Below are 27,084 nucleotides of genomic sequence, written 5' to 3' on the forward strand. Positions count from 1 at the left end.
TTGTTCTGATTCCTGTCTTTCTTTGCTTAACCATGTACAATTTCTCTCTATGCATGGACGGTCTTGTACTCAGCCAAGACTCAAGAGACTTCATGTGGCAAATTTCTGCAAATATTTTCTTGCATACCTTCCTCTTTTCCACACTTCCTCTTTTCCATACTTCGCTCAGTTTTATAGTCATTTATGGTAGGAACTTACTCCAGTCCTTATTACTTCTTCATGGTTGAAAGTAAATTAAATAAACACGGATTCAATATTTATTTTTGGCACATATGTAACTTAAAGAAGTTATTCAATAGTTACATGTCTCCAAAACTACCAACCACTTCAGCTTTCTCACACTCTATTTCCTAAAGTCAGTGAATCTGATAAGTTCTGTTTCGGATTGACATGTGTCCAGTATGGAAATTGCCAGCAGCCAGAAAGCTGGAATAACTGTTGGGATCATTTAGTTATTTCCAACCTTTTAGTTATCAAAGTCCGTTTCTACCTGCTGACCAATGTCTAAAAAGGTTTTTCCATACTTTGGTCAGTTTTATAGTCATTTATGGTTAGAACTTAGTCCAGTCCTTATTACTTCTTCATGGGTGAAAGTAAATTAAATAAACATGGATTCAATATTTATTTTTGGCACACATGTAACTTAAAGAAGTTATTCAATAGTTACAAGTCTTAGCCTAATCAACAAAACACACAAAAAATCTTGAAGCCTTCAGTAAAGTTTAGAGATACTAAAATATCAAGAATAAGATTTATTAGTAAGTTAGCTAGTAATGTTATCTTTAACATTTATTAATAAACTTTAACATCTACTAATTTCTTAATATATTCCTTAGTAACTCTAAAATGTACAATCTATTTCAGAAGCATGGCTCCATGCTTTTATATTTATACTCATGCTCATTTCTGATGAATTTTTTTTATTTCAGCATATTATGGGGGTACAGATTTTAAGGTTTCAATAAATGCCCATTTCCCCCCTCCTCCCACAAGTCTGAGTCTCCAGCATGACCATCCCCCAGATGGTGCACATCTCACTCATTATATATGTATATACCCGTCCCCCGTCCCACCTCCCACCTGTCCAATACCCTATTACTGTAGTACCTATGTGACCACTTAGGTGCTGTTCAGTTAACACCAATTTGCTGGTGAGTATATGTGGTGCTTGTTTTTCCATTCTTGGGAAACTTCACTTAATAGTATGGGATACAGCTCTAACCAGGAAAATATAAGATGTGCTATATCTCCGTTGTTTCTTAAAGCTTAATAGTACTCCATGGTATACATATACCACATTTTATTAATCCATTCTTGGATTGATGGGCACTTGGGCTGTTTCCACAGCCTTGCAATTATGAATTGTGCTGCTATAAACATTCGAGTGCAGGTGTCTTTTTTGTAGAGTGTCATTGGATCTTTTGGGTAGATGCCCAGCAATGGGATTGCTGGATCAAATGGTAGATTCACTTGTATTGCTTTAAGGTATCTCCATATTGCTTTCCACAGAGGTTGAACTAGTTTGCAGTCCCACCAGCAGTGTAGGAGTGTTCCTCTCTCTCCGCATCCACGCCAGCATTTATTGTTTGGAGACTTTTTGATAAAGGCCATTCTCACTGGAGTTAAGTGATATCTCATTGTGGTTTTGATTTGCATTTCCCTGATGATTAGAGATGTTGAGCATTTTTTCATATGTTTGTTGGCCATTCTTCTGTCTTCTTTAGAAAAATTTCTGTTCCGGTCCCAATTCACCCACAGGGAGCCAAAGCTGGGTCTATGTCTCTCAGCCTCTGACTCGGCACCGTTCTTCTGGGGACACCGTGCCAGCAGCACCTGGGAGGGCTGGCGGGTAGGGAGCTCACAGTCTGAGTTCCCCTTAGTCAGCTGTAGGGTCCCCAAAGGGAAGGTCCAGTTCCCTGGAGGTGCCTCCGGCTGGTGGCTGTATTGTCTCTCTGGGCAGCCGCGGGTAGGGTCGGCGGAGGGGAGGAGGAGGCGGCAATATGGCGCCTGCCGCGTGGCTCGGGTCTGTGCACACGGAGGTGCCGGGGGGAGTTGGGAGCCTGGTGCCGCGTCCACTACAGGCTCACCGCTCGCTGGCGGCGGCCGTCTCTGGGCTGGTGTCTGCAGGTCTCTCCACCCGCTGGGGAGCCCACCAGCAGTCCCAAATGCAGGGGAGGGGAAAGGTGACTGGTCCACCCGCCCTTCCCGCTGGTCTCCGGGCTGCTCCGGCGGTCTCAGCTTCCAGTTCTCCTCCACAGCCTCCTCCCGTGGAGTCTCCCGGGGTCTCAGGTACCCCTCCTTCCGGCCCTCGTCCGCTGTATGCTCGTCTTCTTGATTCTTTTTTCTAATTTCTGCTAGAATCCATCTTTTCTGCAGAGACACTCTGTCTGGCGGTGTTTCTCGTCCGCCATCTTCTTCTTCTTTTTTTTTTTTTTTTTGAGACAGAGTCTCACTTTGTTGCTCAGGCTAGAGTGAGTGCCATGCCGTCAGCCTAGCTCAGAGCAACCTCAAACTCCTGGGCTCAAGCAATCCTATTGCCTCAGCCTCCCGAGTAGCTGGGACTACAGGCATGCATCACCATGCCCAGCTAATTTTTCCTATATATATTAGTTGGCCAATTAATTTCTTTCTATTTATAGTAGAGACGGGGTCTCGCTCTTGCTCAGGCTGGTTTCGAACTCCTGACCTTGAGCAATCCGACCGCCTCGGCCTCCCAGAAAGCTAGGATTACAGGCGTGAGCCACCGTGCCCCGCCTATTTCTGATCAATTTTAAGCAGAACTGGTTTTGTATTGTTTTGACTATGCTGAGAAACTATGGAATTGTCAAAACATAACTTAAAGCTTTAAGGTCACCTTAACATTAGGTTTTCTTTCAGATGCAGTAGTACATTGCATTTCTGAAAGTAATATATAGTTTAGTTCATACAACTTTTGTTAATATTCTGCAATATTCTAACTAAATATTGACTTGATTGTGGCAGTCAACACATCTACTGTTTTTATATCTTTGAATCTGAAAATGACTCTGTCAGTCTCTTTCTAAACTTCTGGAGAAAAGTAGCAAAGCTATTTTTCTGGAATAAATGATATAACACATTTCTGAAATATTTACTCATTGTTTCCCTTCTAAGAGGAAAAAAATAGGGTCATGCATGGTTACCTCATGCCCAATAGCAATACCACCACATGTCTGCATGACAGCTATCATCTCAAAAATTGGTGTGATGCAAAAGAATAAGAGATTGTGAAGCCATTGTCATGCATCAATTCTCATGATGATTTTGTTCAGTCAGCATTGAAGTGAACACATATTCCAGTGTTGCTATAAATTACATCATTTGCATAGACCATTTTTCTTCAAGTGTCTGTTTATAAAAATCACATTTTCCCTTTTCATATAAGATGGGTACAATCAGTAGAAGGACAGAACAAAATATGTATACGATACAGAGTTATATCTACTGATTGCATTGTTTCAATAATAAAACGGGGCACCATTTCGCCTAAACTTTATACCCAGTCAGAGTTCTAACAATGGTATTTTCAACTTGTTGGCACATATTATTTATATCATTCATGGCTACCTTTATATTCACAGAGAAATTTCTTATTAAGTTGCCTCTAAAGGAACTCTTCAAAAAGAATGTCTTATATAAGGGCTGTTGGCATTTCTTGTATTTCAGTTTCATATACTTCAGATAATATTTCAATTTACTTTTAGGATACTTTAAATTCTTGATAGACTATTGTATCTACATACTTTGCATACACTCTTTACATTGCTGGATATGCTTTCTCTCTTATCTATGCCTTGATAATCCCTTCTCATCTTTCAAAACTAATTTAAGTGTTATCCTTTAAGACTTGACCACTGCCCTACCCATAAATTAGATGCTTCCTTTATCTTCTCCCTTAACACTCTGTGCATATAAAAGAACTTACATATATATAGCATTCCAACGTGCCAGGCTCTGTTAGAACTTCTTTGTTCTTTGCATGTACTAGTTTCTTTAATTTTCATAACAGCTCTGTAAGGTAGAGAATACTATTATCTCTATTCTATAGATGAAGAAACAGAATCATAGAGTTTAAAGACTTGGCCTAAATTCATAGGTAGAAGAGCTGGGATTTAAACATAGCCAGTCTAGTTCTAGAGGCTCTGTTGTTTTTTTTTTTTTCTTCTTAAATAGCTTTATTTAGATATAATTCACATACTATACAATTCATCCATTAAAAATTTGTACAATCCAATGACTTTAGTATATTTACAGATATATGCAACCATCATGGCAATCAGTTTTAGAACATCATCTTTCATCAAAATAAATCCCACTGGTGTTATCATCTCCCAACGCTCCAATCTCCCCCAGCACTCGGCCAGCACTGATCTACTTTCCATCCCTGTAGGTGCCTTTAGTTTTGTCTATTATGAACATTTTACATAAATGGAATCTTATAATATGTAGTCCACTGTGTTTAGCTTCTTTCACTTAGCATGTTTTCAAAGTTCATCCATGTTGTATCATGTTATCACAGTGTCATTTCATTTTATTGCCAGATAATATTCCATTTTAGGGTATATCACATTTTATTCATCCATTCATCAGTTGGTAGACATTTGGGTTGCTTCCATTTTAAAGGCTGTTATTAGTAATGCTGCTATGAACATATGTGTATGGACATATGTTTTCATTTCTCTTGGAATTATATTCCACAGAGTGGAATTGCTGGATCATATAGTGACTTTATGTTTAACTATTACAGAAACTGTTTCCTGAAGCAGCTGTCACCATTTTACATTTGCACCAGCAATGTAATAGTGTTCTGATTTCTCCACATCCTTGCCAACACTTGTTGGCACTGTTGTTTTAATTGTAGCCTTCCCAGTGGGTTTGCAGTGGCAGGTCATTGTGGTTTTGATTTGCATTTCCATCATGGAAAATGACGTTGAGCTTCTTTCTATTTGCTTACTGACCATTTGTATACTTTCTTTGGAGAACTGTACAGATCCTTTGCCCATTTTTAATTGGTTCATTTCTCTTCTTCGTATTGAGTTCTAATCATTTTTTATACATACTATATACAAGTTACTTATTAGATGCATGATTTGCAAATATTTCTAGAGACTTTATTTTGTTGTTGTTGTTTTGTTTGTTTGTTGTTTAGTTTTTGGCAGCTTTGCTTATTTTGATGGGAAGTGGGTCGTGGAGCTAGCTCTTCACCCTGGTGCCCCAGAAGTGGAACTGCTCCGGGAACTGTGCTCTTAACCACAATGCATACTGTGTACTGCCATTTAGTATTATTACATGGCACTTAACTATATTTTATTGTGACTTTCAGTTTATTTTAGATATCATTCACTGGAAATGTCCTCAGCCTGGAGCTCTGAACCAAACTTTATTATTTACTAACTCTTCCAAGGGAGCCCACCTCAGACAGCCCTCCCTTGCTGAGGGAGCTTCCTGGGCTTGCCGCCAACTCCCTTCCCACTGCCTTGCTCCAGTGGAGCCTCTTGGCAGGTTTACTTTCCCGTCCCCTAACCTTGCCTCCAGGTTCAAAAGGCTCAAATGCTGAGACCTCAGGAAAGCTTGAGCTTTGGGGTAGGGGGATGAAAATGCTGAAGATCTCTAGGTAGCAAAAATTTGGGCAAGGCCCTTAGCAAAAAGCTTAACGGCAATGACATTTGAGAGCTATTTGAAGGCATATTTTTTTTTAGCTATGTATTAACATACAGAATCTATTTAGAGCTAGCCTGGAATCAGATACAATTTGTAGGAGACAATATAATTATCATAAAAAGTTTTAGAAATTTTTTAAGATCATAATTTAAGTAGCTTTTGCTTTCAGTGCTAGATGTTTTTTATGCATATTTCCTCTAGGAAACTTCAGCTTCACTGGCAGGAGAGTTGCTGTGGTCCTCATTAGCAGATTTTCAAATTGAGGGAACAGTGACTACACCTAAAACTCATTATTCTGCAGTTTACATTTGTTTGTCTGCCTTAGGGTCCTCCAGATAACCTCCCACAAAAATCTGAAATTTGATGAAAATGATTAATTATACTTTCATGATCACTCATGCTTCTTTTTCCTTTTCTTTAGTTAATGTACACATCATAGTTTTACTGCAGAGATAATAATATCTTATATTTAGAAGCACTGTGCATTTTCCTGCCTGCTTTCACATCACCCATTTAATCTCATTATATCCCTTTGTGGTTGGTTTTGTTATTTCTTTTTTACAGATAGAAAATTTGAAGTTCAGAATAGCTTCTTGGCTTCCACAAATTCAAGGATCTATTAAGGAGAAAAGCTGGTATAGTACTTTAATATCTTTTGACTGCAACTCCTATGCTTTTTGAAGTATATACAAAATGCTTTTAGTATGAGTGTGCTGAAGAAAGGAGACCACGTAGAGAAAAAGCAACACAATGGGTTTAGGTACTGCCAATAAAAAAATAATCACATATTATATATTCTTTTCCTTTGTTAAAAAATATAGTAAGAGGAAATTAAGTACATTGCTTGACTTTACATTGATGTATATAAATAAGTAAATCTAACTTTCATAATTTCTTGCATTTGAACAGATTAAGAATCTAGTCCCTATATACTAGTCACAATATCCCTCAAAATGAAAAAAAGACAAATTCACTTTTTACCTGTATTTATTATAAGTAAGTTATATTCCTAAAATTTCTAAAGAGGCACAATTCAAGAGGAGAAAAGATGTAGGTTTCTTTGCTTCTACTTGAATTGCTATTTCCTTAGAGAATCATAACTCTGCACAATTGCACTATTCTTTTCCTCCTTTATCCATTATACTGATTTTGTATAATTCTATGCTTCCTATAGATTGTGGGAAAATGAATTATGAAATATTATTCTATATGGACATAAAAACATGGTGTAACAAAAAAAGCAAACAATAATTGCCTCTAAGACCAAAAAGAAAAAAATTCAGTGATTCTATATCACTTGTAACTTCTCACCAAATGTAGACTTGTTATTTCATAGCATGAATGATTCTTGATTTCTTGAAATTTTGAATTAAAACTTTCTTCCTCCTTCTCTTCCTCCTCCTTCTTCTCTTTCTCCTTCTTCTTTGCTTTCTCCTCCTCCTCCTCCTTTCTCCTCCTTTTTCTTCTGTCTTCTTTGGGATGATGCCTCACTATGTTGCCTGGGCTAGAGAGCAATGGCTATTCACAGGCATGACCATGGTGCACTACATCCTCAAAAATCTGGGCTCAAGCAGTCCTCCTGTCTCAGCTTCCCGAGTAGTTGTCACTACAGGCAGGTGCCATGGTGCCTGGCTAAAACTTTCTACTTTACCTAAAAGCACATAGTTGTTTGGACAGACATTGTGAATGGGTAAAGTAATTTCTTAGTATCAACTATGTCAAAAGATTTAATAGCTTTGATCCTTTTGAAAATAGAAAATAACTTGTAATGTTCTTTATATTTAACCTAAATGTAAAATTTTAAGTGGCAGATCAAAACTATAAATTTTATAGGACAACAGTTGGTCAAAAAGTATATAGAGTCTATATGACTTTATTCCTACTAATTTCAGACTTTAATTAATATTAATAATATAATATGGATTTTATTTATGTGCAGACCCATGTCCTCGATCCATCTTCTACCTTCCAAGTTTTTTTCTGGGAGACATCACAAAAGACATGGGGAAAACAGACTGTTTCTGTATCTCCACTTGATAACCATATTTGGGATCTGTGCAGGGCTGAGCTTGCAAAAACAGAGACCGCTGTGTGTCATGAAGATGAACCTGGGGCATGCTCACATTAACACTGTGTGAAGCACTACTCTTTCATGAACAAAAGAGTAATCGGTTTATTCAGCCTGGAGAGGAATTTAAAATAATTGACCCTTCAAAGCTTTCCCAATAAAACTCACTTTCACCTTACTCAGAGTTAAGAATTTCTAACTCCCAAGTCAAATAAAGTTCTATAGATAGCTCAATTCTTACATTTATCACAGGAGGACTGGAGAAAGCATAATGTATCATGAAGAGGGAAGATGTAAATTCCTGGATTTGAATCCCAACTGTGCTATATTATCTGTATAACCTTCCCCAATTTTTTTTTAACTTCTGGACATCTCAGTTTCCTCTTCTATATTCTTCAGATCAGAATAGTACCTATTTTGGGGAATACTATGAGAACTGAATAAGAGAATACATGCAAAGTACTTCACAGAGGACCTGGCACATATTAGGTACAGTTAGCCCTCCACATCCCTGGGTTTGGCATCTGTGGATTCAATCAGATGTGGATTCAACCATTAAGAATCAAAAATATTAAAAATAAATAAAAATAACAATACAATGATAAAATAACACAAATAAAACCAATACAGTTATGACAACAATTTACATAGCATTTGTATTGTATTATCTAGAGATGATTTAAAGTATATAGGAGAATGTAGGTAGGTTATATGCAGATACTATACCACTTTATGTCAAGGACTTGAGTACTGGAGGATTTTGGTATGGGGAATGTTCCTGGAGCCAATCCCCCACAGATTCCAAAGGTCAACTGCACTTAGTAAATCTTAGCTGTTTTGTTGTGTGTCAATAAACCTAACAAATTTCTGTGCATAACTTGAGGATAGGGTCCATGTATTATTTATCTATATCCAAAACCACTTCTATCATATAGTGAGTAATAATTGCTTAACAAATGGATAAGATTAATTTGCCTTAAAAATTGTTTTCTTTGCTCAAAGTAAAACAAAAGACATATATTAGCCTTTATTGCAATTGCTGCCAGAGTTTCCATATTAATCACTAGAGACGAGACTATTAATAGTTTGCTGCACTTTAATTGTAAGTGTATTTTAGATATTAGCACACTAATAAAAATTCATGTCTCTGCCCTTAGGTACATACAGAATTACATTCACATTTAAGTTGTGAAATATTTGTAATATAATTATTTACTGAAAACAATGAAACCCTTATTAAAACTGTAACTAGGAATAAACTATAAGCCCAAGAAAAAGGGCATAGGCTACTCACTTGAATTATCTTTTATAGAGAATGAATAGAGAATAGAGAATATTCTTAGATCCTTTTTTTGACAATGAAACTACATTGAGTCTATTTGTATTAAACAATGTACAAAGGGCAGCACTGGGTGTTATAAACTTGGATGAACATTCCAATTAGCATCAACATATCAAAAAGACTGACTCTTATTATTACTAATTATGCAATTTACTTAGCCTATAAGAAGCCTTTTTCAAATTTAAAAACAAGCAGGCCTTTTTGAAAAAAAAATAAAGTTAATAATTATGGACTATTAGGTTTTGAAACATCCTGTAAACTAGCACAAGGTTAAACATGAGGAGAATGCATATCTTCATAGTTTATGGCTATTTAGACAGTAGTATTTTACTGTTTAAGAATATTTCTGTTAGCATCTTATTTTATATGTTTATTAGGAGAGAAAATGATGATATATAGAATTATGATAATAGCTACCATATACTGATTTTTCTAATAAGTAAGTGGAATGGTATCAAAGGTTTCAAATGTACACAGGAATCCCCCGTTATCTGTGGTTTCACTTTCCCCAGTTTGTTACCCCTAGTTAACCACAGTCTGAAACTGTTTCATGGAAAATTCCAAAAATAAACAATCTGTAAGGTTTAAATTGCACATGATTCTGAGTAGCGCGGTGAAATCTCCTGCTCTTCCACCATCATACCCAGGAGGTGAATCACCCTTTTGTCCAGCATATCTATGCTGTATACACTACCTGCCCCACACGATGTAATTGTATAGGAAAAAACATAGCATATTTAGCTTTTGGCACTCTCAGGCATCAACTGGGGGTCTTGAAATGTACCCCTTGCAGATAATGGGGTATTTAAGATTCACAGAAGCAATAGATGATAAGCTCCATAAAGACAGAATCCTATCTGCCTAATGTATTTGTCAACATCCTCATTAATCAGTACTGAGCTTGGAATAGTTGACATTCAATAAATATCTAAAACAACTGGATGATCTTTCCTTTGAAGTAGATCCTTACTGGAAAAGGATTGTCTTTGTCTGCTGATATTTTACTATTACTGAATGCATACATTTTATCAAATCTACCATTGTTAGGCCTGGTTATCATCAGTTATGTATACTATACTTTCAGTGGGAGGATGCCTGAGAGATTACTTTATCATGTCTAGAAAACTGTACAAGAATGGAAATTGGGTCTTAAATGTCTAAGAAAGTTGCTAACATAACCGCTGTAATTAAAAGAAAAGCTTGCAAAACTCTGATCCTGATCCACATAAACTGAGGGCTGGAAAAAGTGATCATTAAAACTATCTTAGAAAGCACAGTCAGAATTTGTCAAAAGCTCCCTTGAAATTATGTCTCCCCTTAATAAAACTTAAAGAAATACAAGGTAAAGTAACTGCTGGAAGCCAAAACCACAAGGCACAGCTAAGACTTACCAGAACAGTCACCACACGTAAAACCACGCCACGCATGTTATTCTCCAGTTTCTTATCGGTCAGTGACCCATTCAGACCTGTGACAGGATTCCAGCACCCAAGCTGAAAGATAAAATGGCTCTGGTCACTCTTCCGTCTGAACAATAATCCAATCACCTCTGTACAGACTGTACAGAAAACTGTGTGATAGCTCTTGAAATAATTGGTATCAAAAGGTTTTCTTTTTTAATAGCAAATGAAACAATCAGAAATGTCATTCTGCTTTTAAATACCATCATATAGCATATGACAGTACTCAACATGCTTTAGGAGGCTCATTGAGGACATCTGACTTAATGAGGAGTTATATATACATCGATAATTCAGGCTCAGTAATACGCTAATTGGAGAAATAATAGCACAGATAATTCTAGAATAGCATCTGTTCTAATTTATCAATTAATGCGCAAATTCGATTTTCTTATAGTTTCAATAGTTTTAATTTGATCACATACTGCTTTTACTGGGGAAAAAACTACAATATTTTTAATGTGGTTAGAAGGGTAACTGCTTTTATTTGAGGAAAACATCATGTATACGGCTTTGTTGTTTTCAAAGTATTCACAGTACATAAAACAATATAATTTGCCTTTTTTGTCAGTGCTATCAATTTGCTTGGAATATTTTGGCAGCAGCCTTTCCCTTAAAATCTTACAATGATTCACTGCTCTTTGCTCTCCAAAATACTGGTTTAATTTTACACTCTCATGTAGTTCTTATCTCTTGTAATACCCAAATCTGAGGGCTACCAGTTTTAAAATTACTGCCTATAAATCTCAATGGGATAAAATTGATGACTCTCAATCAAAAATATGGAGAAAAGAAAGAGATGATGTGACTTGAATTACCAGATAACTGCTCAAGCAGCAAAGCTGCAGAGAGAATGTTGCAATGCACATCTTGGGAAGAAATGTCATGCTATTGATCCTGATAGCGGCTCCTTGAGCCTTCACATTTGGGAACCTCGTCTGCATTTGCACATTTTAAAAATGTTACAAGCCTGTAGTCATATTTAGAGACTGTTTTGATTAACTGAATGGTTATAGGGGCAAATGTTTATTTGTGCTGTTTCCTCTTGATGATTGTGTTTTATTTCCTTGCATTGCATTTTGTCTGTGGCTTCCTAAGTCATCAACATACTGGCTGGGAAGTTTCCTCCCAAAATAAAAGATTTAGGTGCTTCCTATTAAAACCCAAGTTTCTCTTTGAGCATCCCAAAAGGTGTTTAATTAAGAAAACTAAAATGTACATAATATATCTTAAAAGAAGGGGATGTCACAATATAAACAACAAAGCTAGCTTTTTCCTTATTAAAATAATTTGAAAAATGCTGCTAATTGTTGGTTTCAACTGTAAAAGCACATTAAATTCATACAATGATATGTCATTCTTAGTTACATAAAGAGTCTAATTAGAACTTAGATCCAATTAGCAAATCCAAATGTGTTGAAAGTCTAATTATCAGCGATATTGTAGTCCTCTTGCCAAATTTAAAACTTTATAAAATTTCTTTTGAGCTTTTGTTCTTTTCTGAGGTCAACAAAAAGTCTGTCCTCAATTACATTCCCTGATGCGCACTTTTTATAATTACTTTCTTCAAGAGGATTTTATTTTCCAAGACCAAATAATATTAGTGGCAAAAAATGATCTATAACAGTAAATGGAATGCTATGTTTCCAATGTGCTGTCTCCACATTTTACAACAGTATTACTTAATTTTAAGTTTAACAAATAGCTTTTAGGGCATATTCTTGCTCATGGTAAATAAATCTAAGCTGCCAACTTGTCTGACCCCTGGGAGTTGTTTTCTAAGTTTGGTGAACCCATTGTCAGTTTGCCTAAATAAATGATATCTATTAGTGTCAACCTGACTATAGCATTTTGGTATCGGGTAGTCAAAATATTTGGTACTGGATTAGCAACAAAATTTGTTAAGCAATTTGTTTCAACAATGCTATGGGCAAAGATTTTAAAATAGATAATTTTTAATTTATTCTGAATTATGGTCTGCTTTAAACATAACTAAATATGGTCAATGGTTTAAAAATTCTAAAGCACTCTAGTGCAGGCATCCTCAAACTATGGCCCACGGGCCACATGCGGGTGTTTTTGTCCCTTTGTTTTTTTTACTTCAAAATAAGATATGTGCAGTGTGCATAAGAATTTGTTCATAGTTTTTTCTAAACTATAGTCTGGCCCTCCAATGGTCTGAGGGACAGTGAACTGGCCCCCAGTTTAAAAAGTTTGAGGACCCCTGCACTGGAGTTTGGGGGGTTGAAATAATAACAACACCAAAGCATTTGGAGTAGGTAGAATAGGTCAACACATCGCATATTCAGATCTAGGCAGTGACTTAATCATTATTTATACCATATATGATGTTTCTTCTCATTTTTTAAAATTTTAATGTTTGGCTAGGTTCTTTTTCATATATTAATAGATCATAAGACAATAATTTCTTTCCTCTGTTTGATGAAGCGTTTTCACATTTCTGTATTCTCTTTTTTATTTTTTCTGATTCACATGTGTTTTGATAACAGCAGTTTTATAGCTGTTCTTCTTAATAACAGTGATATGGGTTTTAGGATTGGTAAATTCATTTCAGTTAACTCAATTCTTCCTTCATATGCACAAACTCCAATGTTTCCTAAATATTAGCTTTGGACATCAAGAACTAGATGGTTAAAGATTGAATTCTGTGCTATAGAATGTTTAGGATACAGATTTTCTGGAAAACTACTACAGAAATAAAATAGATCCTCTTATCACATATCAAAATGCAATATAACACAGAAATCATTAAGAAATTAAAATACTTATATCCTATATGGAATATATTTTTGAACTTTGTTTTATACGTTCATGTGTCAGCCATGGCACTGAGCTATTTATACATCACCTCATTTAAGCCTCAAGATAATTTTATGACAAGATGCTTTTACCATTATTATTTTATAAACAAGGAAACTAAGAACTTAATTAAGGTCACATATCTACTAAGAGCTGAAACTACGACTTAAACTAGTTCTTTTAAAAGTCCAGATTCAGTGTTCATCCTTGTTTTGCTTTAGAGCTTACGAATCCTTTTCATAAACATGATCTATTTAAGGTAAGCAGAGTTGATATTTCTAGTTTATAATTAAGGAAATTGAGGCTCAGAATTATTAAGTTGCTGGCTCAAAATAATAGCTAATGGATTCACATCTTGGCAATAAAATTCAAAAGGCAGATCATCACCATCATAATTTCATAACAATTATTATAACATTTGTATAGTGTATAGTAGGTATCCATCATCTGACTTTTTACTTATATTAACTCATTGAATTCTCGAAACAACTTTTTGAAGAAGATAACTCTTATTATTCCCATTTTACAGAAGAGGAAACTGAGGATGGAAAGGTTCTGCTCTTTCCACGATGTTATCTTTCATCCACTTAAACAGTCAAGAGGGCATTGGGTAAAGCAAAGTAGTAAAAAAGTGAAGTAGACAAGACATTGTCAAAAATATTTTTTGGGACAAGCTATTTGAAGATATAATAGAGGAAAATTTCCCAGGCCTTGCTCAAAATCTCGATATACAAGTTCAAGAAGCTCAGAGGACCCCTGGGAGATTCAATGCAAACAGGAAGACGTCACGACATGCAGTCATCAGACTGACCAAAATATCAACTAAAGAGGCCCTTCTAAGAGCTGTAAGACAAAAGAAGCAAGTGACATACAAGGGAAAGCCAATTTGAATAACACCAGACTTCTCTAATGATACTTTACAAGCAAGGAGACACTGAGGCCCCATTCTCACTCTTCTGAAACAAAACAATGCCCAGCCTAGAATCTTATTCCCTGCAAAACTAAGCTTCATATATGAAGGAGAAATAAAGACATTCTCAGACAAGCAAAGGCTCAGATAATTCACCAAGACAAGACCAGCCCTGCAAGAAGTACTCAAAACAGTGTTACGCACGGAACACCGTAATAAAAACTTACGAATATAAAAAGAACCAAAACCCAAAGATTAAAGGCCAGATAATACAATGGCTCAAGACAGAAATCAAAGCAACAACATCCAACCCAACAGAATGAACAGTAATCTACCTTACCTATCAGTTCTCTCAATAAATGTGAATGGCTTAAACTCTCCACTCAAGAGACATAGGCTGGCTGAATGGATAAGAAAATACAGGCCAAGTATATGCTGTCTTCAGGAAACACATCTAACCTGCAAGGATGCATATAGACTAAAAGTAAAAGGGTGGAGATCAGTATTCCAGGCAAATGGAAGCCAAAAGAAGGCTGGCGTGGCAGTTCTAATTTCAGACGATTTAGTTTTTAAACCAACAAAAGTAGTGAAATACAAAGAGGGTCATTATATAATGGTGAAGGGCACACTTCAACAAGAAGAGATAACAATTTTAAATATATATGCACCCAACTTAGGTGCACCCAGTTTCATAAAGCAAACCTTACTGGATCTAAGCAAATGGATTAATAGCAACTCCATAATCACTGGAGATTTCAACACCCCACTGACGGCACGAGACAGATCCTCCAAACAGAAAATTAATAAAGAAATAATGGACTTAAACAAAACCCTGGAACAACTGGGTCTGACTGACATCTACAGAACATTCTACCCAAAATCCACTGAATATACGTTCTTCTCATCAGCTCACGGGACATTCTCTAACATTGACCATATCCTAGGACACAAAGTAAATCTCAAGAAATTTAAAAAAATAGAAATCATACCATGTGCCTTCTCAGATCACAGTGGAATAAAACTAGAAATCAACCCTAACAGAAACTCACATTTCTACACAAAAACGTGGAAATTAAACAACCTCCTACTAAATGATTACTTCATAAATGAAGAAATCAAGATGGAAATAAAAAAATTCTATACTCCTACACTGCTGGTGGGACTGCAAATTAGTTCAACCTCTGTGGAAAGCAATATGGAGATACCTTAAAGCGGTACAAGTGAATCTACCATTTGATCCGGCAATCCCATTGCTGGGCATCTACCCAAAAGATCCAATGACACTCTTCAAAAATGACAACTGCACTCAAATGTTTATAGCAGCACAATTCATAATCTCAAGGCTGTGGAAACAGCCCAAGTGCCCATCAATCCAAGAATAGATTAATAAAATGTGGTATATGTATACCATGGAGTACTAGTCAGCTCTAAGAAACAATGGTGATATAGCACATCTTATATTTTCCTGGTTAGAGCTGGAACCCATACTATTAAGTGAAGTTTCCCAAGAATGGAAAAACAAGCACCACATATACTCACCAGCAAATTGGTATTAACTGAACAGCACCTGAGTGGTCACATAGGTACTGCAGTAATAGGGTATTGGGCAGGGGGGAGGGGGGCGGGTATATACATACATAATGAGTGAGATGTGCACCATCTGGGGGATGGTCATACTGGAGACTCAGACTTGTGGGGGGAGGGGGGAAATGGGCATTTATTGAAACCTTAAAATCTGTACCCCCATAATATGCCGAAATAAAAAAAAAAAGAAAGAAAAAACATATTTTTGGAACTCTATGCTTCATGTGACAGCTTCTTAAAAAGTTAGCATGGAATACCTTTTATTTATCCTAAATCCTGATGATACTTCTCAAAATGTATGGCAAAGATGAATGAGAAATTAAACAGCAGCAGCACACAGAGGAAATGTTGATTATCCACATCATTTTGACAGATTTTTCAAGTTTTAAAATTTCCTAATTTCTGTTCATATCTACTCTCCCTGAGGTTCACTTCAAGCTATTTTGTTTGATTGTAATAACTCTTTTTTCCTGATAATATGCAGTAACAATGAGTGAGGTTTACATAGATTCAAATTGATTTGTATCTGCAATGGGTAATACTTCTTGCAGCATTCGCAAGACTGGCTGGCATAGTACTTGCTAAAAATTAGAAGAATTTCAGTTAGGTTCAAATGTGAGGCTTATGTAATAACTTCTCTGGTTTCATTGTTTGAAATTTCATTAATTTGACTTTGCTGGCTATATGGAGAAGGTTGTTTTTGTCTGGTTTTGTTTTTGGTTTTGTTTCTGTTTTTTAACAATGAAGCCAAAGACTAATAAAGATAATGCACACAAAATCTCATACTATGTATTCAGCTGAGTGCTTTCTAAATACAAAACAATAAAAGTGGCCACTGCAGCACATGAGATCTACAAAAAGTCGCACTACCAGTGGCAAAAAAAGGTTCACTATCTTCTGTAGCCTTGCAGTCAAGAGAAAATTTAGGAAGGATAAAAATGTAAAGACCAATTCAATTTCCTTTCAATTACAGGATGTCGATTTTCTATAGTATTTCTGGTTATTGCCTGAAGTCATTTTAAAACCTTAAAAATGCTTAGTGCTTTAATTATTTCCTTCATTGAAGCTTTGGCAATAATAATCTTGTAGCATTCTGTTAAAATCACCATAATATCTTGTGTTCAACAAACTGGTTGATGTATTTGCATGATCACAGTAGCATGCTCCTAACATTATGCGTACTAATGATCAAGTTTTATATATTTACTCTCTTTTCCTCAATATTTCCACTTTTTATTTGTCCATGGGCTGTAAGGGATGACTTTTGACTGTTGGTTTTCACATCACTATTTTTCAGGCGGTGTTATAATGTCAAAAGAGCTGAACTGCTCAACTTTAATTTTACGCTCAATAGTTTGTAGGCTTTAATAACAGGAGTCAAGAGAGCTCTTAATTGAATACCAAATAGAATTTTCTGCATTTATTAGCTTGTACTCATATGGAACAAACGAAGCCTGGCTGTCCTACCAAAACTCCAGTTGCAGGACATGAAATATCCAAGGCACTGAGGGCTGTATGCTCCCAGCCACTGTTTCATTTACTTGCTTTCTCAATCTTTGAACAAAAAGAGGGAACAAGAAGGACATAGGCAAAGCAGCTTGAAAGCCAGCCATTTGGAAATGCACAGCATTTATTTGGTAGATATTACTTCTTTAATGGGAAAAAAAGTGTAAAAAATACATATGGCAGGTTGACTCAGATATGTGTTTTACAGAATTAAATTGGAATATTTTCCTCTTTGACATGTGTAGGAAGGCAGTGCGCCAATAATCCTTCCAATAATAATTTTCTTTATGATATTTCCCCCTGTAAAATAGATTCAATTTGTAACACATGCTCCCTAGAGGATGATTATATGCTCCTAAGGTTCTATTACTACAGGTTGGTCATTACCATGAAGTAGTAGTCATTCTTTAGGTTATGTGGAATGCTTTAGCACTTGAGTTTCCTTCAGGAGAAAATGTCTTTGAAATGTCAGGAAAAAAAAAAATCACATGGTTCAACCACTTCTATCTCCTTGTTTCACCACTGAAAACAAAAGCTTCTATACTATATAACAAGATGAACTTGTTAACTGATTCCTACAAATGAAGAATATAAACACTAGAAGAAATACATACACAAATATATATACATATGTGTGTATATATATGTAAATGGATCAAATATGTTTTATGCAGTTATAATAACCATTCTGTTATCAACTGGCATTTAACTAAGTTAATGGTATTCCATCATTATTATAAATTTTACTCTATTTTATAATTCTTCTTGAGGTAAGCTTACCATTACACTCTATTTAGAGGCAATATATCATAGCAGTCAAGATTAGAAACTCTAGAACCAGACTGCTTAGGTTCAAGCACCTGCTCTAACACCTGCTAGGTGTGTGCTGTTGGGCCCCAGTTTTCTCAGCTCTCAAATGGGAACAGTAAAAGTGATTTTCTCATAGGGTTGTTGAAATTATTATTGATTTACTATATGTCAAATGTTTATAAGTGTTCATGGCTCACAAAGACTAAAGAAGTATTTGTTATTGTTATTTCTATATAATCAGAACTCTTTAGTTCCTTGCTCAGTCTCATTCTCCAGGTGACTTACTAGTTTGAATGATAAAATACGCCTCTCACGCTGTAGTTCTCAACTTTGGCTGCACATTAAAATCATCTGGAAAGCTTTAAAAAATGCCAATGCCCCAGCCAAAGTTCAGAACAACTATACCAGAATCCCCAGGGTTGGGACCCAGGCATCAGTACTTTTTAAGCCTTTTCAGGTGACATCAATTTGTGGCAAAGGTTGACAACCACTGCCCTAAAACTTGCTCTAACACACAGGAAAGGCAAAGTCATAGACTGGCTGCTTAACCTTATTAAGTGAAGGCATTGTTTGTACTGGCTTCCTTTGCAAAAGCTAACTAGGACCACTTTCTCAAATAAACAAGCTATTTTATTTTACTTATTTTAAATAGGATATGAGCTAATAAACTCTGTGCCAGAATGATGTCTACCTTGTCCATGGTTGTACCCTTAGCCCTTATAATAGTATTGGTGCATTGGTACCTGGCAGGTCCTAATAAACAAATACATGAATTAAAACTCCTGCTGTCCTCTTTATTCTTCTTTCTTTTGGCTGTCCAGTTCAAGCTGAATGAAAAACCAAAACACCACCAATATGAGATTGTGTTCTACTATCTTGTACCCTTGACAATTATCATGATTCTTCAGAGTGATTCTCCTCACTCAAATTCTATTAGCTTTTCTATCTGATGAGACTTTTTTTCTAATGTTATTTTAGCATTTAATGATTACTACCTGATAAAAGTTACTGGATTTTCTTCTCTTCCATTCCATTCTACCTGAATATATTTTAAAGAGATATTCATTTTAAAAATCACATTACAATTCTCATTGTCTTTCATGTCTCTTTCATTCAATAATTAACCTCTTCAGCTCAGGGGCACTATCTTAATCATCCTTGTGTCTATTATAGTGCCTGTCACTTTTTTTTTATAAGGAAAATAATTACTTTTATGAAGCCAACATGGTTAATATAAAGCATTTCCATTGCGCTTTAGATCTTTATTCCCAAACAATCAAAAATCTTGATCCCAGACATTTCCTTATACTTTAGTACTACTTCACTGTATTTGCTTAGATCTCTCAAAGGAAGCTCAAATATCTACAAGATTAAGCTCATAAGCTATCATCCACCCACTTCCACCAGCCAGAAACCAAAGTCAGCCTCATATCCAATCCATTGCCAAAGTCTGCCAATTTTACCTCCTTAAATAAAAAGTCTCTTGAATTCACTTAACTCCATCTTCTTGACACCATCCCAGCCCAAGTTAACTTCACAGCTTCTCTTTTATAATGTTTACATTGCAAACATAAATTTATATATTATGTCATCTGCTTAAAATCTTTCTATAGTTTTCCACTGTTCTAAATTTCTGATGTGGCCTATTAGGACTTGTATGATTTGGCAGCATTCATATTCACAGTTTCATGTCATACCCCATTCCCTCTCATTTTTTGAACTCCAACCACATAAGTCTTCCTCTAGTTCTGGTGTTGGGCAGGTGGAAGAGGAAAGGTGGGGAGGGGTATATTCACACCTAATGTGAATATGGTATGCACCATCTGGGGGATGGACCATCTGGGGGATGGACACTCTTGAAGCTCTGAGTGGGTGGGGTAAAGGCAAAATATGTAACCTAAACATTTGTACATACACAATATGCTGAAAAAAAAAAAAGACTTAGTGATGAGTATTGTAGAGGGGAAGGGCATGCCTCTAACCCTTGCCAGAGAGAGACAAAGATATAAAATGTAACCAAAATGTTTGTACTCTCCTAATTTCCTGAAATAAAAAAATAAATAAATAAATAAAACAAAATAAAATAGAAAAAATATTTAAACATTGTTTCCAAAGCATTGAAGCATATAGGAACCAACTAGGGGAGTTCTTAAAAATATCCCCATGCAAAAGCCATACCAATTAAATCAGAACCTCTAGGTATGAGATACAGGCATCAGTATTTTTTAAAGTTACCAAGATGATTCCAAAGTATAAGCAAATTTAAGAGCCAATGGTTTTGAATATACAGTTTTTCTTGATTGGAACAAACTTAGATACCTGCCATTCTTCAATGAATTACTAAATTCACTCTTACTTGTCTTTTATATCTCAATGTAAACATCTCTAGTTTAGGGCAAATTTTCCCTGAACTCCTGTCCCCACTCCTGGCTACCTCATGTCACTCTAAAACTGAATCATGTTTCTCTCTTTTACAGTAATATCATAGTTAAAGCTTTAAATATATATGTTATATGATTAATATTTATTGAACAAGTTTTTTGCAAATTTCACCAGGTTCAGGAAAAACTACCGTTTCCTTTCACCCTTTATTACATCCAACATTTATTGAATACTAAACAAATTTAGATTTTTAAACAAGAAACTTAATACATTTTGCAGTGATTTCTGATTGTTTATTACATGGTGCCTTAAGTAAGGATCTTAATATATAGCCAAGACCCTGTGCTCACTGAGATTTTTTTTTTCCTTTCTAATTTGGATGGCGAATTTCTAATTCTAATTCTTCCTGAGCGCAGAAGGGTTGAGCCCTGCATCATAAAGATCAAGGAATGCTTTTCAAAAGCCTTCAGTATGAGGAATAATGATATAACCTAACCCTGCATAAGATAAAATAAATTGTCATATTAGAACTATAACTGAACAATTACATAGCAACAACAATAGTAATAATAATAATAATGAGTCATACCTAACCTATATCTAGTACTTCTCTATTTCACTAGAGAGAACCACAACATACCAATGAAATATAAACTGTTGAAATTTTGGGGGATGAAACTTCTAGAAGAAAGCCCTCTCAAGAATACAGAATCCTCTTGAGGAGTCCAGCTCCTGGCCAAAAACCTCTGTGTGCTTGTGCGCAGCCCTGGGCAATACAAAGGCTCTGCTTGGCAGGCTATCACAGGGGAAAACTTCCCTCCCACACCCACCTGGTGCACGGCCAACGCTCTGCAGTCTCTGAAGTGAGTTGCAGTCAAGGACTTAGGACCCCTGGGCAGCTATTGTTTTGTACATATTTTCTTTCTTAGCCCAGAGCCTCCATTCAGAGGCTTTTTTACTGGGGACTTTGGGATGAGGCCTTCCCCAGGAACTTCTGCCAAGACAGTCTTGTCGGAGGGAGTTGGTAACCTTGGAGACAAGTCTTATGACGGCAGAGATATTTGCCTGTTTTATTCACTGATGTATAGCAAGCAACTAGAATGGCGCCTAGTATATGGTTCAAACATAGTAGATATTTGTTGAATGAATGTATGGGTCTTATTTTTCTCAAAGGATAAATTAAATCTCAGCAGCATAGAAGAATTTTATGGCATGCAGATTTTATTTTCAGGTATGGGGCAAATCAGTTAATCTCATAAAATGCTGACTAGTTTTGTGATTATTCAGGGGGAGGTGGGGTTGGGTAAATTCACACCTAACGGGTACAATGCATACTATCTGGGTGATGGGCACACTTACAACACTGACCGAAACTGTAGAAAAGCAATACATGAAACCAAAATGTTTGTTTAAATAAAAATATATAAACTTTTTAAAAAAGAAAAATTGGTATGAAAATTTGGAATCTAGAGAAAGAAAAACAGATTATTCTCATGGCTAACCTTACTGAAGAGTAGCTTTGGATCCTTAATAAAAATCCATTCTGGCCAGGTGTGGTGGCTCAGGCCTGTAATCCTAGCACTCTGGGAGGCCGAGGCAGGCGGATTGCTCAAGGTCAGGAGTTTGAGACCAGCCTGAGCAAGAGTGAGACACCCTTCCCCTCACTAAAAATAGAAAGAAATTAATTGGCTAACTGAAAGTATATAGAAAAAATTAGCCGGGCGTGTTGGCACATGTCTGTAGTCCCAGCTACCTGGGAGGCTGAGGCAGGAGGATCACTTGAGCCCAGGAATTTGAGGTTGCTGTGAGCTAGGCTGATGCCACAGCACTCTAGCCCGGGCAACAGAGTGAGACTCTGTCTCAAAAAAAAAAAAAAAAAAAAAAAAAATCCATTTAAATATCAATATCCGAACCCCATCACAGGTATTTATAAAGTTTGTGAACCAGATAGTAAAATATATGAGGTTTTATTTTAATTGTGATTTAACTTATTCAATGATTCCTTTCACTAAATTCATAAAATCCAGAGTAAATGAACCTGTGAGAAGAAGATTAACTTGTAATAACAATTATGGAATCCTTAGTAGAAAAACAGATAAGCACCTCCCCTTAATAGGATGCAGATTTAACAAGGTTGATTTCCCAGGAATACTTACTTAATCATTACAATGGACATTATATTTGTGTAATCTGTTAACAGTGGCGATATTAGCTGCCTTTCTTTATGTAGAAATAATTTTGGAGATTTACTGAATTCTAAATTCAATTTTATAAATTACTAATTTAGTTGAAGTAAGAAATACTCTTTGAATTTAAACATATTAAGTTATTTCCAGAATATACACATATACCAAAAATAGCCAGGCTTAAAGTTGTCCAAAGGATGAATTTTTGGGAAAAAAAATTTTAACAGTCATTGTATCTACCATTTATGAAGTCTCACTATGCACCAGGAACTGTGCTGAAGATTTGCATTAATTGTTTCATTTAGTCAGAATCTCAAAGCCCTGTGAGCTTTAAACTATTAACCTTAACTTTAAACTATAAACCTTATACAATTACTATTATTAAAATAATTTTGAACTAAAATTGAAATTATAAAATATAGATCAAGATATAGAAAGTAGAATCATTTAATCTCAGATTCTATTATTGTTTATTATCCTTTTTTTCCAGAATACTTCTTAAAATGCAAGGTTATTGTGGCAAGTAAAGTAGAGACTGTGTCTTTTGGCAATCATTTTGATTCTGGTAAAGCTATTTTTTAATCCAGAGGGAAAAGACTCTTGAAACATTTCAAATACCGTTTCAGTCCTCAAAAGTGTTATAATATTTTATGCAGTCAAATTAACAGCTGGATTGGACATATTTTGAAATACACTGGGACAAGAGGGTAAAAAATGACAAGTAATACGGCATGACATTTAAATTGATTGAGCTGAACACTACCAGAGAAACATCTGGACAGGTTATCCAGAGGTGACTAGAATATTGTGTTAATGTGAATGGCATCAAAGTTTAATAATCATATAAGGCAGTTAGTTTGGCAAGCAGAAATACTGTCCTTAAACCAGAGTGTGCTCTGCTAATCTCAGCCAACTCTCCAATGCACACAATTAGCCTTACAAGGAAAACTCAAGAGGCAACTGGATTGACTCATCAAAGCTCATCATTACCTCAGGCAAAACCACTAAAAAGATGTACCATCATTTAGTGAACATTTACAAAATTGAAAATGCCAATATAAACCTCTTCCAATGAGCTCAAGTATTTTAATTATCCTTCTGAAACAATTATCCACTCATTATCAATGAGTTATTTATTTATACACTTATTCTTTCTTGCCACAACCACTGTTAGATTTAATCTGAAACAAATGCCAGACATGACACTATTTAATTTCTAACTATTTGGTATATGTCTCTGAAAATAAAGAAGTCCTTTAACACATAATCATATCCCCTAAAATTTATAATTTCTTAATATCATCAACTATCCAGTCAGTTAAAATTTCCTTTATTTACTAAAATTAGGATTCATATTTTGTAACAGGTAATGTATCTCTTGAATATTTTCTTTATGGTTACTCCATTCATCTATCTTCATTTGATCCTTCAATTTTTGTGTCACAGAAAAATTGGTTATTTTTTTCTGTAGTTTCCCAAATTCTAGTTTGTGTTGATTGTCCTTGTCCATTAACATGTTGCTCTGTCAATTGCATTGTTTGTAAATTGGTCAATCTAGAGGACTGATCTAATTCAGTCTGATATTTGTCAATAATTTTGTGTTAAATAGAAGGTACATGTTTGTCTCCTTTTCTCCTAGTCATATGACCAGCCACTGATTGCCATGTATTTATTACTTTCATTAGTGTAACAAACTGAATTGTGTCCCCTAAATTCATATGTTAAAGTCCTAACCTCCAGTACCTCACAGTGTGACTGTATTTGAAGATAGGGTCTTTATTTTTATTTTTAAAATTTTATTTTTAATTATTATGGGTACATAAAAGTTGCATATCTTTATAGGGTAGTTTTATGTTCTGATACAAGCATACACTGTGAGTTAATCAAATTAGGGTAATTGAGGTAACTATCACCTCAGGCATTTATAATTTCTTTGTGTCAGGGGCATTCCAATTTCACACTTTTAGTTATTTTAAGGTATGCCACAAATTATTGTTGATTAGTCACTTTTTTGTTCTATCAAATATTGTTCATTCTATCTAACTACATTTTTGTACCCATTAACTATTCCCACTTTATCCCCTCCTCCTTGCTACTCTTATTTGCCTCATTCTACTCTTTATCTACCATCATTCTACTCTTTATCTACATTAGATCAATTGATTTTAATATTTAGCTTCCATATACGAGTGCAAACACATGAGATGCACCTTTCTGAGCATGGCTAATTTCACTTAACACAACATTCTCTAGTTCCATCCATGCTGTGGCAAATGGTAAGATTTTGTTCTTTTTGTGGCTTTATAATATTCCATTGTGTATATATACCACAATTTCTTTATCCATTCATCTGATGATGAACACTTAGGTTGATTCCAAATCTTGGCTATTGTGAATAGTGCTGCAATAAATATGGGATTGCAAGTATCTTTTTGATATACTGAATTCCCCCCTTTGGATATATACTCAGTGGTGGTGGTCCTATTTTCAGTGTTTTGAGGAACCTCTGTACTGTTTGCCACAGTGGCTGCGCTAATATACGCTCCCACCAATAGTGTACAAGGGTTACCCTTTCTCCACATCTTTGCCAGCATTTGTTATTGCCTGTCTTTTGGCTAAAAGCCATTTAACTGGTGTGAGATGATATCTCATTGTGGTTTTGATTGGCATTTCTCTGATGAGTAATGATGTTGAGCATTTTTTCATATACCTTTTGGCTATTTGTATGTCTTCTTTTGAGAAATTTCTATTCAGATCCTTTGCCTATTTTTAAATCAGATTATTTGACTTTTTCCTGTTGAGTTGTTGGAGCTCCTTATATATTCTAGTTATTCAGATGGGTAGTTTGCAAATATTTTCTCCCATTCTGTGGATTGTCTCTTCACTTTGTTGATTATTTCCTTTGCTATTCAGAAGCCTTTTAGCTTGATATGATCCCTCTTGTCTAATTTTTCTTTGGTTGCTTATGGTTTCTGAGTGTTACTCAAGAAGTCCTTGCTCACACCAACATTCTGAAGCATTTACCCCATCCATGTTTTCTTTCAGTAGTTTCATGTCTTAGATTTAAGTCTTTAATCCATTTTGATTTGATTTTTGTATAGGGCAAGAGATAAGGATCTAGTTTCATTCTTCTGCCTATGGATTGAAGATAGGGTCTTTAAAGAAGTAATTAGGGTTAAGTAGGTCATATGGTTGGGCCCAAATCCAATTAGATTGACCTGCATACTTATAGGAAGAGATTAGGCCATATAGACAGCCACCAAAAGTGCAAAGAAAGACCATGTTAGGATACAAGGGGAAGCTAAGGAGAGAGGCCTCAGAAGAAACCAAATCTTCTGGTGCCTTGATTTTGAACTTTCAGCCTCCAGAACTGTGGGAAAATAAGTTTCTGTCATTTCAGCTACCCAGACTGTGGTATTTTGTTATAGTAGCCCCCACGAACTAATATAATTTATTATGGTGTAATGTTAATGTTTTAATTCTACCATTTCTTATTCATTTATGAGCTGGAATATGTGAATAACTTTTAAAAAATCCTTTTCTTCTTTAATTATTTGATTAACCTGCCGTAGAGTTTGTTTTCGCACAGAAAAATGAATTGATTCTTTAGCATCCATATTTGATGGTGAAATAGCAAGTGCTCTGGCTTCTTCCTCTAAAATCAATCCTGCAGAAACTTCAAAGAAAAACACAGATTCCAGATATACAATATCACTGTGAAAAACTCCTGTAAAGAGGAAGAGCATTCTGAAGTGGGCTGCCTGGAGTATGCGTGGCTGCAGCCTAGTAGACGGCAGCAGAGAGCAGCGGTGAAGGGACAGGTTAAAGCTTTTAAAATTCAGCTCGTGCCTCTTCCATGTGTTGCCTTGGAGGATCATTCCCTGGCCCTGCTTGTACAAATCTGATGTTGTTATCCATAGCACTGATTAATGCATCGGGGTGAGGAAGTGCTAAGAATAGGAGAGCAGCATAAAAGTTCTGCTGGGAAATGAAATTGAAAACAGCAGATATAGGTCGACTGGCTTTCAGGATTCACTTTTCCATCCTTTGCCCCACTAGATGTCTAGGACTAGGGGGATTGCAACCCAGTCATATTGCTTATTCCAATTGCCGCTGCTTTCTTGAGGATTTTAACTATTTTTGAGGTAATGGCCAAACACACTAAGTGCAATTCTGTGGTGTGTGGAGTTCTCTTCTCTGGGGCTTACCATTTTCTCTAACGTCAAAGCAACCAAGAACAACAGAGACTTACGAGAGAGACTGCCCCTTACACGCTATGAAAATGGCTTGCTAACAGATGAATATGAGCCTACAGGCCAAAATAATTATATATCTGT

General features: G+C 35.7%; 1 protein-coding gene across 2 annotated transcripts in view; it reads right to left on the reverse strand.

Annotated features, from left to right (window-relative positions):
* The window catches only part of GRID2 (glutamate ionotropic receptor delta type subunit 2), a 1,185,302-nt gene that overhangs the window by 301,840 nt on the left and 856,378 nt on the right, over window positions 1-27,084 (reverse strand). For both annotated transcript variants that reach the window (XM_012774075.3, XM_012774073.2), the window contains exon 9: window positions 10,481-10,582. In XM_012774075.3, coding sequence (XP_012629529.2) covers window positions 10,481-10,582 — 102 coding nt within the window. The remainder of the gene's footprint in view (window positions 1-10,480; window positions 10,583-27,084) is intronic.

The sequence above is a fragment of the Microcebus murinus genome, chromosome 29, assembly GCF_040939455.1.
Source record: "Microcebus murinus isolate Inina chromosome 29, M.murinus_Inina_mat1.0, whole genome shotgun sequence".
Classification (NCBI taxonomy): Eukaryota; Metazoa; Chordata; class Mammalia; order Primates; family Cheirogaleidae; genus Microcebus; species Microcebus murinus.